General features: G+C 48.9%; 1 protein-coding gene across 1 annotated transcript in view; it reads right to left on the bottom strand.

Moving 5' to 3' along the window:
* MYT1 (myelin transcription factor 1) overlaps positions 1-17122 on the bottom strand; it is a gene marked incomplete at both ends in the record, with an annotated part of 92878 nt that overhangs the window by 73250 nt on the left and 2506 nt on the right. Inside the window, 3 exons of the mRNA XM_083360834.1 lie at positions 324-598; positions 2872-2934; positions 14115-14145. Coding sequence (XP_083216960.1) covers positions 324-598; positions 2872-2934; positions 14115-14145 — 369 coding nt within the window. The remainder of the gene's footprint in view (positions 1-323; positions 599-2871; positions 2935-14114; positions 14146-17122) is intronic.

Here is a 17122-nt window from a genome sequence, read left to right as displayed (position 1 = left end):
CCGCCCTGAGTCCTTCGGGAGAAGGGCGGTATACAAATTAAATTATTAAATTAAATTACTGTGTTTACTCTGGGTTATCTCAGTGCAATAAGACTGTGCATGCTCTGACAGTCACTTTTACAACTGCAATGATTCATTTAATAACGGTTGTTAAGGTCAACAAATGAGGCACAAGTCACTTAACAACCGCCTCCCTCAGCAATGGAAATTCTGGTCCCGTGACTCACTTAACAACCGCCTTACTTATCAATGGAAATTCTTGTCCCAATTTTGGTCATAAGTCTACCTGTACACTGTTGGCATTATCAGAAGCAACCCCACACCTTCTTCCGAGGGAGGGCTGCTGGACGCTTCCTTTTGTGCAAGGGCTTCTCCTTCGTCGTCGTCGTCGTCGTCATCCTCCTCCTCCTCCAGGGTCCCCTCTGAATCGTCCGTCACAGAGTCCAGCTTGGCTTCGGCTTCTTCACTCGCATCGCTGTCGACATTATAGTCTTCGTCAAGGCTGAGCTTCAAGGGATGAGATTTTCTCTTGGCTGCCAGATGTTCTGCTTCTACATGCTGAAGTTTCCTCTTCTTCGCCAGCGGGCAGCTTTGTAAACTAGGAGAAAGACAGAGAGAAGAGAGGAAGAGGGAGAGAGAGGGGGGGAAAGAATAAGGGAAAGAGAAAGAGAAACAGAAAGAGGGAGGAAGGGAAAGAGAGAAAGATAGAGGAATAGAGAGAGAAAAAGAGAGAGAAAACAAAGAAGAGAAAGAGAAAGTGGGACAGGAAGGAAGAGGAAGAGAGAAACAGGAACAGAAAGAGAGGAAGAGAAAGAGAAAGAGAAAGAAAGAGAAAGAGAAAGAGAAAGAAGAGAAAGAGAAACAAAAAGTGGGAGAGAAAGGAAGAGGAAGAGAGAGAAATAGAAACAGACGCAGAGAGACAGGAAGAGAGAGAGAGAAAGAGAACGAAAAGAGAAAGAATAAGGGGAACAGAAAGAAACAGAATGAGAAAGAGAGAGGAAGGGACAGAGAGAGAGAGAGAGAGAGAAAGAGAAACAGAAAGAGGAATAAAAAGAGAGAAAGAGAGAGAAAACAGAAAGAAGAGAAAGAGAAAGTGGGAGAGGAAGGAAGAGGAAGAGAGAGAGATAAACAGAAACAGGAAGAGAAGAAGAGAAAGAAAAAGAAAGAAACAAAGAAGAGAAAGAAAAAGTGGGAGAGAAAGGAAGAGGAAGAGAGAGAAAGAGAAAAACGGAAATAGAAACAGGAAGCAGAGAAAGAGATAAGCAGGAACAGAAAGAGAGAAAGAGAAAGAGAAAGAGAAAGAAAGAAAAAGGCAAAAAGAAACAGAAAGAAGAGAGGAAGAGACAGGGAGAAACGGAAACAGAGAGACGAAGAGGAAGTGAGAGAAAAAGAAAGAAAAGAGAGAGAAAGAGATTGTGAGAGAGAGAGACAGAGAGAGAGCACAAGAGAAGGATCTCAACACAAGTGTGGTAGTTGCTGGTGTCTACAGAACCAGAAGTCCTATTGCTTTTAATTTGATGGAAGCTCAGAATTGTATACAAATAGCATGTAAGTGTTCATATCAGCCCATAATATTCTTAGCAATGATCTGGTTAATGACCAATTGAATATTCCAGGGGTTGTGTTTTCCATGTTATAAAACCTTCTCAGGTTATTATAGTTCAACTTTCTGGGCAGTTCTCATCTCTGACCCGCTTGAATCGGTTCTTAATAGAATCCAGATTCTTGCTTCCTTCTGTTCTGTACCAGCCTACTACCGGCTCTGCAGAAAAGGCAGGGACAACCCCTTTTACAAGAAGGCAAGAGGCTGGAACTAAGCCTGCCAAATTTATGGACACAAAAGCAAACAGAGCAAAAACAAGACACGAACCATGAAACAGGAGCTATTCAAGCGGTTGCCTTCAGCAAACCAGCCCTCCCACGCATTCCCCTTTTATACAGTTCAGGGCATGGCTTCTCTCTGCCTTCTTCCGAGGTGCCCCATTGCCTTCCTCTGTTTACTCCTGATGGACTGCCTCCTGCGTCGGGCATCCTTGAACAGGGCCAGCTGTGGGTCATCTTCATCCACGCTGTCAGGCTCACACAGGTGGGTCTGCGTCGTAACCAGGTGGGAGGGGCCTGGCTGAGGGCTCTCATCAGCAAGCTCTCCAACCCCCTCAGCAACCTCTCCAACACTCCCCTCCTCCTCCTCTGAATCGTCCGACCCAACTGCCAAACCCACAGGCTGACCCTGAATCACAACACCTTACTTCAAAGAAGCATCAATCAAAGGCGCTCTTATTACTGAAAACAGGTATTCAAAGACGCTCCCTTTTCCTGCTGCCATCATTATGAGTTATAAGGCAGAACTACAATTCATCATCTCCTGGTGACTGACCCAACGTCACCCAGGCACCTTTCAGGCCTGAGGTGGGACTAGAACTCATGATCACCTGGTGTTTGGCCAAAACTCACCAAGCTGGCATTCATGTCTAAGGCAGGACTCAAATTCCAGTCACCCAATGATTGGCCCTAAGTCAACCAGCTGACATTCATGCCTAAGGGAGAACTAGAACTCACGCTCACCTGGTTATTGGCCCACAGTCATCAAACTGACTTTCACACCTAAGGTAGGACTAGAACTCACAGTCTCCGGGTTTCTAGACCAGCTCCTTAATCACTACCCCCACCTGACTGATAATAAGCTTGTGTTGGCCAGAATGGTGGTGCTTTAAAATGCTCTTGAAAGGGACAGATATTTCCCCTGGAAAATTGGCCACCATTTCAGAAGATGGTTTGGTGAACTTAGCTTCCTTGCTGAAGTGTCTGAATCCAATGAAGGTGAGGGTGGGGGTGATGGACTTAGAGCTTCCAACGGACAAGAAAACTTACCTCCTGTGTCTCGCGTACTTTCCTCGAATATGTCCTGATCCGTTGCATCCAGGAGTTGGACAGCTGTGTGAAGAGGGTGACGCAAGCCAGAAATAAAAGCAGGTATAATTTCCAAATGTGGGAGAGAGGGAGAGAGAGAGAGAGAGAGAGAGAGGGAAAAATCAAATCAACTCAACTACAGGTGGTCCTCGACTTACAACTGTTTAGTGACCATTTAAAGTTACAACGGCACTGAATTACGACCTTTTTTCACACTTAGAACTGTTGCAGCATCCCCATGGTCGTGTGATCACAATTCAGATAGCGATAGCAATAGTGTTCTAGACTTATATACCGCTTAACAGTGCTTTACAGCCCTCGCTGAGTGGTTTACAGGGTCAGCCTCTTGCCCCCAACAATCCGGGTCCTCATTTTGCCAACCTCGGAAGGACGGAAGGCTGAGTCAACCTTCAGCCAGTCAGGATCGAATTGCTGGCAGTCGGCAGAGTCAGCCTGCAATGCTGCCTTCTAACCACTGCGCCACCAGGGCTCTTCCTTCCTTCCTTCCTTCCTTCCTTCCTTCCTTCCTTCCTTCCTTCCTTCCTTCCTTCCTTCCTTCCTTCTCCTCCTGGGTCCTCATTTTACTGACCTCAGAACGATGGAAGGCTGAGTCAACCGTGAGCCGGTCAGGATCAAATTCCTGGCAGTCAGCAGAGTCAGCCTGCAATGCTACCTTCTAACCACTGTGCCACCAGGGTCCTTCCTTCCTTCCTTCCTTCCTTCCTTCCTTCCTTCCTTCCTTCCTTCCTTCCTTCCTTCCTTCCTTCCTTCCTTCCTTCCTTCCTTCCTTCCTTCCTTCCTTCCTTCCTTGTCCTTATTTTGCCAACCTCTGAAAGATGGAAGGCTGAGTCAACCGTGAGCCGGTCAGGATCGAACTGCCAAACTGATGGCAGCCGGCAGTCAGCAGAGGTAGCCTGCAGTACCGCATTGCAACCACTACGCCACCACGGCTCTCCTCAGCGATCCCCTTTTGCGACCTTCTGACAAGCAAAGCCAATGGGGAAGACCGATTCACTTAACAACTGTGTCACGAACTGAAGAGCTGCATTGATTGACTTAACCAGTGTGGCAAGAAAGGTTGTAAAATGGGGCAAAACTCAAGCACTGTCTCGCTTAGCCACAGAAATTTTAGGCTGAATGGTGGTCGTAAGTTGAGGACTACCTGGACATGGACAATGGGCAGCCCTTGAAGACAACATGGGGCCTCTGAATGTAGAGAGACATCTAAAGCATCTCAGAGAAGAGAGTCAATTCCCCTTTGGACTTTTCCTCTTGCTGCTTTCGAATGCAAAGCGGCTTTGTGATTTGCTAAAAATTAATGAAATGAGTCACCCCATTTAATTAAACGAAGGGCTCATTATAGTTTTATGAGTGTGTTTAATTAAAGATTTGCATATGTAAGAGCAGGCCTTTTAAAAGCAGGCAATTCCCACACTTAGCTCGTACGGATGGGGAATTTTATTTTATTTATGTGTTATAGTTTCTCTCTCTCATTCACTCACTCACTCTCTCTCTCTCTCTCTCTCTCACACACACACACATACACAGAGTGATGTCCACCCACAATCACGAGGACTTTCTGCTCATCATTCCTACGTCTTTCAGACAATGATGAACGATTTTCATTCTTGGCTTAACTTCTGATTTTTTGGGTGGGCAGGGTGTGGAATGGATTTCTGCAAACATAGAAGAATAGAATAAAGCTGGAAGGAGCCTTGGAGGTCTTCTAGTCCAGCCCCCTGCTCAAGCAGGAGAACCTACACCATTTCAGACAGGTGAATGTCCAGTCTCCTCTTAAAAATCTCCAGTGATGGAGCGCCCACAATATCTGGTGGCAAGCTGTTCCACTGGTTGATTGTCTTCACTGTCAGGAAGTTTCTCCTTAATTCCAGGGTGCTTCTCTCTTCAATGAGTTTCCAACTGTTGTTTCTTGTCCTGCCTTCTGGTGCTTTGGAGAATAATGTGACCCCCTCTTCTTTGTGGCAGCCCCTCAGATATTGAAACACTGCTATCATGTCTGCCCTATTTCTATTTTTCTTTAGACTAGCCAAACCCAGGTTCTGCAGCCGTTCTTCGTATGTTTTGGTCTCCAGGCCTTGGATCATCTTAGTTGCTCTTCTCTGAATTTTTCCCAAACTCTCAACATCTTTTTTTTCTGATATAGTGACCAAAATTGGCTGCAGTATTCCAGGTGTGGTCTTACTAAGGTTTTATAAAGCGGTACTAATACTTTGTGTGATCGTGATTCTATGCCTCTGCTTATACAACCCAGGATTGTGTTAGCTTTTTTGGCTGCTGCTAAACACGGCTGGCTCATAGTCAAGTGATCTCATAGTCATAGCTGTGATGTCATCACCCTACAGGTAGTTCTTGACTTATGACTGTTTTTTCCCCACCATCTGTTACGACAGCCTCGGGAAACTCGCCCTTACAACTGTCGCACAATCTGCACGATTGCGTGATCACAATTTGGCACCCGGTTCACATTTAGGATTGGCTGCAGCTCCCTGCGGTTATGGGATCATGATTTGTAACCTCGTTTTGTCCATTCCTGGGAAACTGGAATTTGCATAACGATGGCTGTGAAAACGGTCACAAAAAGGGTTCGACCGGACTTACAAGTGCAACAACTTACGACGGACGTTCTGATCACAATTCTGGCCGCAAAGCTGAGGACTACCTCTACAGGCAGTCCTCATGCTTACGACCGTCACGGCCTCCCTGTGGTCACGTGATCAAGATTTGGGTGGTGGTGGTGGCAACCGGCACGCATTTTTTGACAACTGATCACGTGATCCCCATGGGCGAGCTTCCCAAGCGTCTCCTCACAAGCACAGTCAATGCGGGACACTGGATACACTTAATGACGGCTGTAACTGCAGTGAGTCGCTTACAGTGGCGTAGCGTGGGTTGTCAGCACCCGGGGCAAGGCAAGTAATTTGCGCCCCCTAACCCGTGGATTTTAGCACTCGAGTCTCTTCCACTAGATTAGTTAAAGAAACCCTTACCCCCTAAGCACATGTATTGTTTGTTATGAAAATAGTGATGTAATTAAAGTAAAATGCATCTAATGCGCCCCCCCCAGATGTTGCGCCCGGTCCAGCCGGCCCCCCCTGCACCCCCCACGCTACGCCTCTGGTCGCTTAACAGTCGTGGGGAAAAAAAAGTTCATAAAATCAGGGTGACTCGCTTACCGTAACTACCAGCTGGCTTAGCAATGGAAGCATTGTGGAGCCGTGATCCAAATTATGGTTATAAATTGAGGATTGCCTGTTTTCCAAAGGCCAGGAGGGAATGGATGCCAAATGAAAGCACAACATCCCAACCACACAGAATTTGGTAATGGATAATCCTCGCCTTACAACCCGAAATTTAGGTTGCTAAGCACAATTGTTAAGTGAGTTTCGGGCCCCTTTTGCAACGTTTTTTGCCACAGTTATTAAGTGCATCACTGAAGCTCTCAAGTTAGCAATGCGGTTCTTAAGTGAAACTGGCTTCCCCCATTGACTTTGCTTGTCAGAAGGTTGCAGAAGGGCATCACATGAACCCCGCCCCCCCCCAGGACGCTGCAACTGTCGTAAGTACATGCCAGTTGCCAAGCATTTGAATTTTGTTTGCACGACCATGGGATGCTGCAATGATCATAAGTGTGAAAAATCGTCATTAGTCACTTTTTTCAGTGCCATTGTAACTTGGAACTCCTTCCTTCCTTCCTTCCTTCCTGAAATGGTATAGGGTTTCCTGCCTGAGCAGGGGGTTGGACTAGAAGACCTCCAAGGTCCCTTCCAACCTCTATTCTATTCTATTCTATTCTATTCTATTCTATTCTATTCTATTCTATTCTATTCTATTCTATTCTATTCTATTCTATTCTATTCTATTCTATTCCATTCCATTCCATTCCATTCCATTCCATATTTTCTATTCTATTCTATTCTATTCCATTCCATTCCATTCCATTCCATTCCATTCCATTCCATTCCATTCCATTCCATATACCGTATATACTTGAGTATAAGCCGACTCGAGTATAAGCCGAGACCCCCAATTTCACCCCCAAAAACTGGAAAAAGTTATTGACTCGAGTATAAGCCGATCCGCCGTTCTGCAAGCCTCTGCCGCCAGCAGAGGCTCGATCCGCCATTTTGCAAGCCTGAATACACAGGAATACCCTGTGTAGCCGTGGCTCGTCGGCAGGTCTCCGTTCCTCCTGCCGACCTTTGGGGAGGTTTGGGCGCCTCCCCAAACCTCCCCAAACCTCGGCAGGTCTCCGTTCCTCCGCGCAGACCTGCCGACCTTTGGGGAGGTTTGGGCGCCTCCCCAAACGTCCCCAAACCTCGGCAGGTCTCCGTTCCTGTTTGGGGAGGTTTGGGCGCCTCCCCAAACGTCCCCAAACCTCGGCAGGTCTCCGTTCCTCCGCGCAGACCTGCCGACCTTTGGGGAGGTTTGGGCGCCTCCCCAAACGTCCCCAAACCTCGGCAGGTCTCCGTTCCTGTTTGGGGAGGTTTGGGCGCCTCCCCAAACCTCCCCAAACCTCGGCAGGTCTCCGTTCCTGTTTGGGGAGGTTTGGGCGCCTCCCCAAACGTCCCCAAACCTCGGCAGGTCTCCGTTCCTCCACGCAGACCTGCCGACCTTTGGGGAGGTTTGGGCGCCTCCCCAAACGTCCCCAAACCTCGGCAGGTCTCCGTTCCTGTTTGGGGAGGTTTGGGCGCCTCCCCAAACCTCCCCAAACCTCGGCAGGTCTCCGTTCCTGTTTGGGGAGGTTTGGGCGCCTCCCCAAACGTCCCCAAACCTCGGCAGGTCTCCGTTCCTCCGCGCAGACCTGCCGACCTTTGGGGAGGTTTGGGCGCCTCCCCAAACGTCCCCAAACCTCGGCAGGTCTCCGTTCCTGTTTGGGGAGGTTTGGGCGCCTCCCCAAACCTCCCCAAACCTCGGCAGGTCTCCGTTCCTGTTTGGGGAGGTTTGGGCGCCTCCCCAAACCTCCCCAAGCCTCGGCAGGTCTCCGTTCCTGTTTGGGGAGGTTTGGGCGCCTCCCCAAACCTCCCCAAACCTCGGCAGGTCTCCGTTCCTCCGCGCAGACCTGCCGAGGTTTGGGGAGGTTTGGGGAGGCGCCCAAACCTCCCCAAAGGTCGGCAGGTCTGCGCGGAGGAACGGAGACCTGCCGAGGTTTGGGGAGGTTTGGGGAGGCGCCCAAACCTCCCCAAACAGGAACGGAGACCTGCCGAGGTTTGGGGAGGTTTGGGGAGGCGCCCAAACCTCCCCAAACGTCGGCAGGTCTGCGCGGAGGAACGGAGACCTTCCGAGGTTTGGGGAGGTTTGGGGAGGCGCCCAAACCTCCCCAAACAGGAACGGAGACCTGCCGAGGTTTGGGGACGTTTGGGGAGGCGCCCAAACCTCCCCAAAGGTCGGCAGGTCTGCACGGAGGAACGGAGACCTGCCGAGGTTTGGGGAGGTTTGGGGAGGCTCCCAAACCTCCCCAAAGGTCGGCAGGTCTGCGCGGAGGAACGGAGACCTGCCGAGGTTTGGGGAGGTTTGGGGAGGTGCCCAAAGCTCCCCAAACAGGAACGGAGACCTGCCGAGGTTTGGGGACGTTTGGGGAGGCGCCCAAACCTCCCCAAAGGTCGGCAGGTCTGCGCGGAGGAACGGAGACCTGCCGAGGTTTGGGGACGTTTGGGGAGGCGCCCAAACCTCCCCAAACAGGAACGGAGACCTGCCGAGGTTTGGGGACGTTTGGGGAGGCGCCCAAACCTCCCCAAAGGTCGGCAGGTCTGCGCGGAGGAACGGAGACCTGCCGAGGTTTGGGGACGTTTGGGGAGGCGCCCAAACCTCCCCAAACAGGAACGGAGACCTGCCGAGGTTTGGGGACGTTTGGGGAGGCGCCCAAACCTCCCCAAAGGTCGGCAGGTCTGCGCGGAGGAACGGAGACCTGCCGAGGTTTGGGGAGGTTTGGGGAGGCGCCCAAACCTCCCCAAACAGGAACGGAGACCTGCCGAGGTTTGGGGAGGTTTGGGGAGGCGCCCAAACCTCCCCAAACAGGAACGGAGACCTGGGGAGGTTTGGGGAGGCGCCCAAACCTTCCCAAACGTCGGCAGGTCTGCGCGGAGGAACGGAGACCTGCCGAGGTTTGGGGAGGCGCCCAAACCTCCCCAAAGGTCGGCAGGAGGAACGGAGACCTGCCGAGGTTTGGGGAGGTTTGGGGAGGCGCCCAAACCTCCCCAAACGTCGGCAGGTCTGCGCGGAGGAACGGAGACCTGCCGAGGTTTGGGGAGGCGCCCAAACCTCCCCAAAGGTCGGCAGGAGGAACGGAGACCTGCCGAGGTTTGGGGAGGTTTGGGGAGGCGCCCAAACCTCCCCAAACGTCGGCAGGTCTGCGCGGAGGAACGGAGACCTGCCGAGGTTTGGGGAGACGCCCAAACCTCCCCAAACGTCGGCAAGTCTCCGTTCCTCCGCGCCCTGCCTGCCTGCTTCTTTCCGCTGCGGAAAGAAGCAGGCAGGCAAGGCGCGGAGTTTGGGGAGGTGCGCGCGCACCTCCCCAAACCTCCCCAAACTTCGGCAGGTCTCGGACGGCGGTGGCTTGGGAGAGGTGCGGGCGATCCCGGAAGCACCAAAGCCTCGGCCGCGCACAAGTCCTCGGTAAGTTTTTTTTGTTGACTGGAGTATAAGCCGAAGTGGAATTTTTCAGCCCAAAAAGTGGGCTGAAAAATTCGGCTTATACTCAAGTATATACGGTATTCTATTCTATTCTATTCTATTCTATTCTATTCTATTCTATTCTATTCTATTCTATTCTATTCTATTCTATTCTATTCTATTCTATTCTATTCTATTTCTCCTTCCTTCCTTCCTTCCTTCCTTCCTTCCTTCCTTCCTTCCTTCCTTCCTTCCTTCCTTCCTTCCTCTAAACAAATGATTGTAAGTTGAGAACTACCTGTAATATCTAAATTACAGATTTCAATCCATCCATCCATCCACCCACCCATCCATCCATCAAAATAGAGCTGGAAGGGGCCTTGGAGGTCTTTTAGCCCTCCCCCCCCCGCTCAATCTGGAGACCCTATACTACTGCAGACAAGTGGCTTTGCAGTCTTTTCTTAAAAACCTCCAGTGATGAGGCACCCACAATGTCTGGAGGCAAGTAGTTCCACTGGTTAATCTAACAATCCACCAAATCATCCTGAATACAGCCCAAGTGCTCAGGATTCATGAGGAGTGTGCCCTTGGGGCAAATAACAGAGTTTATTTTCTGTTCCTTCCTTATTAGAAAACCCCACGCCTCAAAGAGCAATGGGAAGCTATGCAGGTCCAACTTCCTACGGTGTTTCTACTCCAAGAACAGGCTGTTATACAGATTACGGAGTGCCAAGTGCACGACTTGCCTGTTTTATTGTTGAACACATCAGCAGAGGTGGCCATTGCCGCCAAACCCAGCCCGGTTACACACAGCCATCGCTGCAGCTGTCCCTTAACTGCCTGATTAGCTGGACAATTAATTGACTAATTGAAGCCCAGGCTGTGCCCATGACAAAAGCAGAGGAGGCGACGGGAGAAAGACATTAACAATTTACAAGAAGGGGTGGGCCGCCCGCGTTCCAAGGATGCCGAGAAATTGGCAGTGGCTACACTTGTAAACGCAGCGGGGTACGGAGGAGAGGAACTGGAAGCAGTCAAGCACATGGAGTCACCTCCGTTGCCAGGTGCCACTTCTAAAGGTCTGCCCTACTTTGCAAAAAAAAAAAAAAGTCAGTCTATCTTCTCAAATTTGGAAGAGGGGTGTGTGTGTGTGTGTGTGTCAACCTATTTTCCAAAGCACCAGAAGGCAAGACAAGAAACAACGGATGGAAACTTGACAGGGAGAGAAGCAAGCTAAAACTACACAGAAATTTCCTAACAGTGAGGACAATTAATCAGTGAAACAGCTCGCCTCCAGAAGTGGGGAATGCTCCAACACTGGAAGTTTTAAAGAAGAGAATGGACAGCCATTTGTCTGAAATGTTATAGGGTTTCCTGCTTGAGTAGGGGGTTGGACTAGAACAGAGGTCCCCAATCCCCGGTCCGTGGACCGGCACCAGGCCACGGCATGTCAGAAACCGATCCACACAAATAAGCAGAGCCAACAAAAGAATACCAACAAAAGGCGGAATATGGAAGATAATAAAGATGAATAATACTACATCCACACTACATGGGGTTAATAGACATTAGCACCACTGAGAGAATTAAGTGCTCAGAACTATTACTCAGAGTAACAGTTGGAAGGGACCTTAGAGGTCTTCTAGTCCAGGGCTTTTCAACCTTTTCACCGATTGTACCACTTTTAGGATATGGCAGTATTCGAGTACCACCTAGTAAGGTGTCAAAAACTTGATGACCAAAAAACAAAAACCCAACCCTGTTCAAAGTTGCAATTGCACTGAAATGACTTATGACCATTTTTCACACTTATGACCGTTGCAGCATGCCCAGGGTCATATGATTTATATTTGGATGCTTGGCAACTGATTCATATTTATGATGGTCACAGTGTCCCAAGGTCATGTAATAGTAGTAGTAGTAGTAGTAGTAGTAGTAGTAGTAGTAGCGTTGGAAGGGACCTTGGAGGTCATCTAGTCCAATCCCCTGCTCAGGCAGGAAACCCTATACCATTTCGGACAAATGGTTGTCCAGTCTCTTCTTAAAAACTTCCAGTGTTGGAGCACTCACCACTTCTGGGAGGTAAGTAGTTCCACTGATTAATTGTTCTCACTGTAGGGAGGTTTCTCCTTAGTTCTAGGTTGCTTCTCTCCTTGATTAGTTGTGATCCCCAAAGCCAATGGCAGGGCTGCTGGTGGCCAAGTGCTAAGGTGGGACTTCCTTCCCTCCCTCCCTCCCTCCTTCCCTCCCTCCCTCCTTCCCTCCCTCCCTCTTTCTCATGCCCACCTGCTTCTGAAGGAAGAATTTGAAATCCCCCCCATATTTTCTCTCTTCCATATATTCATCAAACAAGGAAACGCCTCCAGAGACAGAAAAGACAAGCCATTGAGGCAACTAGCTTAAAAAGGTGCATTCCCCACTCTGCAGCTCTGGAGGACTCTCTCACAGTAAGTCCTGCTCTGCGCCGGATCATTCCCTCCCCCAGTACACTTGGCTGGGCAGGGCTGCGTACCACCTGCCACGTGCTAATGTACCACAGGTGGTACGCGTACCACCGGTTGAAAAGCCCTGTTCTAGTCCAGGGGTCTCCAACCCCTGGTCTGTAGACCAGGACCAAGAAGAGAAAGAGAAACAAAAAGTGGGAGAGGAAGGAAGGGGAAGGGAGAAAGAGATAAACAGAAACAGAAAGAGAGGAAGAGAAAGAGAAAGAAAATAGAAAGAAAAAGAAACAGAAAGAAAAGAAAGAAATAAAAAGCGGGAGAGAAAGGAAGAGGAAGAGAGAGAGAAAGAGGGAGACACAAACAGAAACAGAAAGAGAGAGGAAGAGATAAAGAGATAAACAGAAAGAGAAAGAGAAGAAGAGAAAGAGAAAGAGGGAGAGAGAAACAGAAATGAAAACAGAGAGGAAGAGAAAGAGAAAGAAAGAGAAAGAGAAAGAAGAGAAAAAGAAAGAGGGAGAGAGAAAGAGAAATAAAAACAGAGGAAGAGGAAGAGAAAGAGAAAGAAAGAAAAAGAGAAAGAGAAAGAAGAGAAAAAGAAAGAGGGAGAGAGAAAGAGAAATAAAAACAGAAAGAGAGGAAGAGAAAGAGAAAGAAAGAAAAAGAGAAAGAGAAAGAAGAGAAAAAGAAAGGGAGAGAGAAAGAGAAATAAAAAGAGAAAGAGAGGAAGAGAAAGAGAAAGAAAGAGAAAGAAGAGAAAAAGAAAGAGGGAGAGAGAAACAGAAATGAAAACAGAAAGAGAGGAAGAGAAAGAAAGAAAAAGAAAGTGAAAGAAGAGAAAAAGAAAGAGGGAGAGAGAAACAGAAATAAAAAGAGAAAGAGAGGAAGAGAAAGAGAAAGAAAAAGAGAAAGAGAAAGAAGAGAAAAAGAAAGAGGGAGAGAGAAACAGAAATAAAAAGAGAAAGAGAGGAAGAGAAAGAGAAAGAAAGAAAGAGAAAGAAGAGAAAAAGAAAGAAGAGAAAAAGAAAGAGGGAGAGAGAAAGAGAAATAAAAACAGAAGAAGAGGAAGAGAAAGAGAAAGAAAGAAAAAGAGAAAGAGAAAGAAGAGAAAAAGAAAGAGGGAGAGAGAAAGAGAAATAAAAACAGAAAGAGAGGAAGAGAAAGAGAAAGAAAGAAAAAGAGAAAGAGAAAGAAGAGAAAAAGAAAGGGAGAGAGAAAGAGAAATAAAAAGAGAAAGAGAGGAAGAGAAAGAAAGAAAAAGAAAGAGAAAGAAGAGAAAAAGAAAGAGGGAGAGAGAAACAGAAATAAAAAGAGAAAGAGAGGAAGAGAAAGAGAAAGAAAGAAAAAGAGAAAGAGAAAGAAGAGAAAAAGAAAGAGGGAGAAAGAGAAATAAAAAGAGAAAAAGAGGAAGAGAAAGAGAAAGAAAGAAAAAGAGAAAAATCACTGGTCCGCACAAACAAGCGAAGCCCCATCCGCAAGATGCAGGCAGAGCACACAAAGCCACGCCCCCTCCGGTCCACGGAAAAACCTCTCTCCAGGGAACCGGTCCTTGGTTCCCCAAAGGTTGGGGGCCTCTGGACTAGAAGAGGGCGTCCCTTCCTGTCTGTCGCTCGCCGAAGGCCCTTCAAAGGGATAGTGGAAGAACTTCAAGCTGCAAGCCCTATGCCTAGCCCAAAAAACTGTATAGTAGTCTTCAGAAACTCGGCAGATTTGTCCAGACTCTGCAGGTTCCTCCTCAACTTAACCACCAGGCATTGAGTGACCGTTCAAAGTTACAAACAGCACTGAAGGAAATGACCGAACGGTTCCCACGCTGGCGAGCGTGGCAGCATTCCCACGGTCGGGTTGATCACAATTCAGGCTCTCGGCACCCGGCGTGCATTTCCAACAGGGGCAGCTTGCCTGATGGGCTTGCCTGATGGCCATTTGTGGCCTCCCCAACTGGGCCCTGGAAACGAAGTCGGCGGGGGGGGGGGGGAGCCGCATTTGCTGAAGACGCACAGGATTCGTTTAGCGACGGCCATGATTCTCTTCGCAACCGTGACAAGGTTTTCATCACCACCACCACCACCACCCGCCATCCCGTGGCGAAACAGCAAGCCGAAGACAGATCAGATCCTAAATAGGTTTCCTTACCTCACTTCCTGGCCAATGAGTTCTGTTGGTACTGCATGAGCAAACGGGGAAGAAGAGAAGAAGACAAGATCAAACGGAAAGAAGACGAGGCGGTTTTGAAGAAACTCACCGTGTCGAACGTAACCTACTAACCAGGCTAAATAGCAGTCACTCTGAAGGAGAATATTTGTAGCTCACGGTTGAACTGACAGGGTGCTTGGTCCTCTCTGAGCTGGGCTTGTTTCCTTGCGGACGTTTCATTACCCAACTAAGTAACACCATCAGAGTTAGAAGAGAGTGGGGTGTGTGGAGCTGGGAGGGAGGGAGGGAGGAGGAGGAGGAGGAGGAGGAAGAAAACTTGGTGCTCTCTGAACTTGGTTGTTTTATTGCAGACGTTTCATTTCCCAGCTAGGTAACATCATCAGTGCTAGAAGGAAGTGTGATTTGCAGAGAGGAGGAGGAAGAGGAGGAGGAGGAGGAAGAGGAGGAGTGAAAAAGGAGGGGACAGGAGGAGAAGAGAAAGAGAAGGAGAACCACAGGGTCTTTGGTGCTCTCTGAGCTTGGTTGTTTTCTTGCAAACGTTTCATGACCTAACTAGGGAACGTCATCAGTGCTAGAAGAGAGTGGGGCTTTTGAGGAGGAGGAAGAGGAGGAGGAATAGGACTGTGGGGTCCTTGGTGCTCTCTGAGCTTGGTTGTTTTCTTGCAGATGTTTCACGACCCAACTAGGTAACGTCATCAGTGCTAGAAGAGAGTGGGGCTTTTGAGGAGGAGGAAGAGGAGGAGGAAGAGGAGGAGTGAAAGAGCAGGGGACAGGAGGAGAAGAGAAAGAGGAGAACCACAGGGTCTTTGGTGCTCTCTGAGCTTGGTGGTTTTCTTGCAAACGTTTCATGACCCAACTAGGTAACGTCATCAGTGCTAGAAGGGAGGGGGAGGAGGAGGAGGAGGAGGAGGAGGAGGACGACGACGACTGTGGGGTCTTTGGCGCTCTCTGAGCTTGGTTGTTTCCTTGCAGATGTTTTATCACCCAAACTAGGTAACATCATCAGTGCTAGAGGAGTGTGGGAGGAGGAGGAGGAGGAGGAGGAGGAGGAGGAGGAGGAGGAATAGGACTGTGGGTTCTTTGGTGCTCTCTGAGCTTGGTGGTTTTCTTGCAAACGTTTCATGACCTAACTAGGGAACATCATCAGTGCTAGAAGAGAGTGGGGCTTTTGAGGAGGAGGAAGAGGAGGAGGAAGAGGAGGAGTGAAAGAGGAGGGGACAGGAGGAGAAGAGAAAGAGAAGGAGAACCACAGGGTCTTTGGTGCTCTCTGAGCTTGGTGGTTTTCTTGCAAACGTTTCATGACCCAACTAGGTAACGTCATCAGTGCTAGAAGGGAGGGGGAGGAGGAGGAGGAGGAGGAGGAGGACGACGACTGTGGGGTCTTTGGCGCTCTCTGAGCTTGGTTGTTTCCTTGCAGATGTTTTATCACCCAAACTAGGTAACATCATCAGTGCTAGAGGAGTGTGGGAGGAGGAGGAGGAGGAGGAGGAGGAGGAGGAGGAGGAGGAGGAGGAGGAATAGGACTGTGGGGTCTTTGGCGCTCTCTGAGCTTGCTTGTTTCCTTGCAGACGTTTCATCACCCAAACTAGGTAACATCATCAGTGCTAGTAAGGAGTTGGATTTGCTGTCAGTTTATATTCTGGTGTCTTGCCTGTCTGGGGCGGGGGGGGGGGTCTTAAGGATTCTTCGGTTGGGCTGTTTACTAATGGCTCTTTGGCACTTTCTTGATTGGTGTCTAGTTGGTCTGAAGGTGACCTTGGATTTACTCTACGATGATCTGAGTGTGGATTACAGGTGGAGAAGCGCTGGAGCCTTTTTCTCTATTGGGCTGGTTGATTGTCTCTCTTGCACAGATCAAGGGTCTTCAAACTTGGCAACTTTAAGACTTGTGGACTTCAACTCCCAGAATCCCTGAGGGCTGGCTGAGGAATTCTGGGAGTTGAAGTCCACAAGTCTTAAAAGTTGCCAAGTTTGAAGACGCCACTGCGATAGATGTATAGAAACCACTTTTCATGTTATAGGGAACTGGTCTATACTAATCTGAATCCCTGATCCTCATGAACCTGTACAGATAGCCCTCGATTTACGACAGTTCATTTAGTGACGGCTCAAAGTGGCACTGAAAAAAAAAAGTGTTACGATGACCCTTTTTCACACTTATGACCACGGCAGCATCCTCATGGTCAGGCGATCAAAATTTGGATGCTTTGGTGACTGGTTCATACTTATGACGGTGTCCGTATCCCGGGGTCATGCGATCCCCTTTCCTGACCAAGCAAAGTCCATGGGGAAGCCAGATTCACTTAACAGCCGGGTTACGATCGTAACAACTGCATTGTTTCACTTAACAACAACTGTGGCAAGAAAGGTTGTAAACTGGGACAAAGCTCACTTAACAAGAGCCTCACTTAGCAACATATATTTTGGGCTTCACTGTGGTCGGGGGCTCCCTGTAGGGCAGGGGTAGGCAACCTCGGCTCTTTTATGACTCATGGACTTCAATTCCCAGAATTCCTGAGCCAGCTATGCTGGCTCAGGAATTCTGGGAGTTGAAGTCCATGAGTCATAAAAGAGCCGAGGTTGCCTACCCCTGGCTTAATGCATTCCTGAATTTAACCCAGTGTTTTTCAAACTTGGCAACCTGAAGAGGTTGTGGACTTCAACTCCCAGAATTCCCCAGCCAGTCGAGAAGCTGAAATCCTCACCTCTTCAAGTTGCCAGGCTGAAGAAACATTGCTCTAGACCAGGGGTAGGCAACCTTGGCTCTTTTATGATGCCATGGACTTCAACTCCCAGAATTCCTGAGTCAGCTGTTCTGGCTCAGGAATTCTGGGAGTTGAAGTCCACGAGTCACAAAAGAGCCAAGGTTGCCTACCCCTGCTGTAGGGTGACTAACATTTCTGCAAAATCTTATGGTCTGAATACCCTGCCCTCTTGGCTGTCTGTTTCCTTCCCCAGGGTCGTAACCCGTCCAATTAACATTTCTG

The sequence above is a fragment of the Vipera ursinii genome (genome assembly GCF_947247035.1).
Source record: "Vipera ursinii genome assembly, chromosome: 3".
Classification (NCBI taxonomy): domain Eukaryota; kingdom Metazoa; phylum Chordata; class Lepidosauria; order Squamata; family Viperidae; genus Vipera; species Vipera ursinii.
The sequence above is the reverse complement of the archived record's forward strand: the minus strand, read 5'-3'. Positions and strand labels throughout refer to the sequence as shown.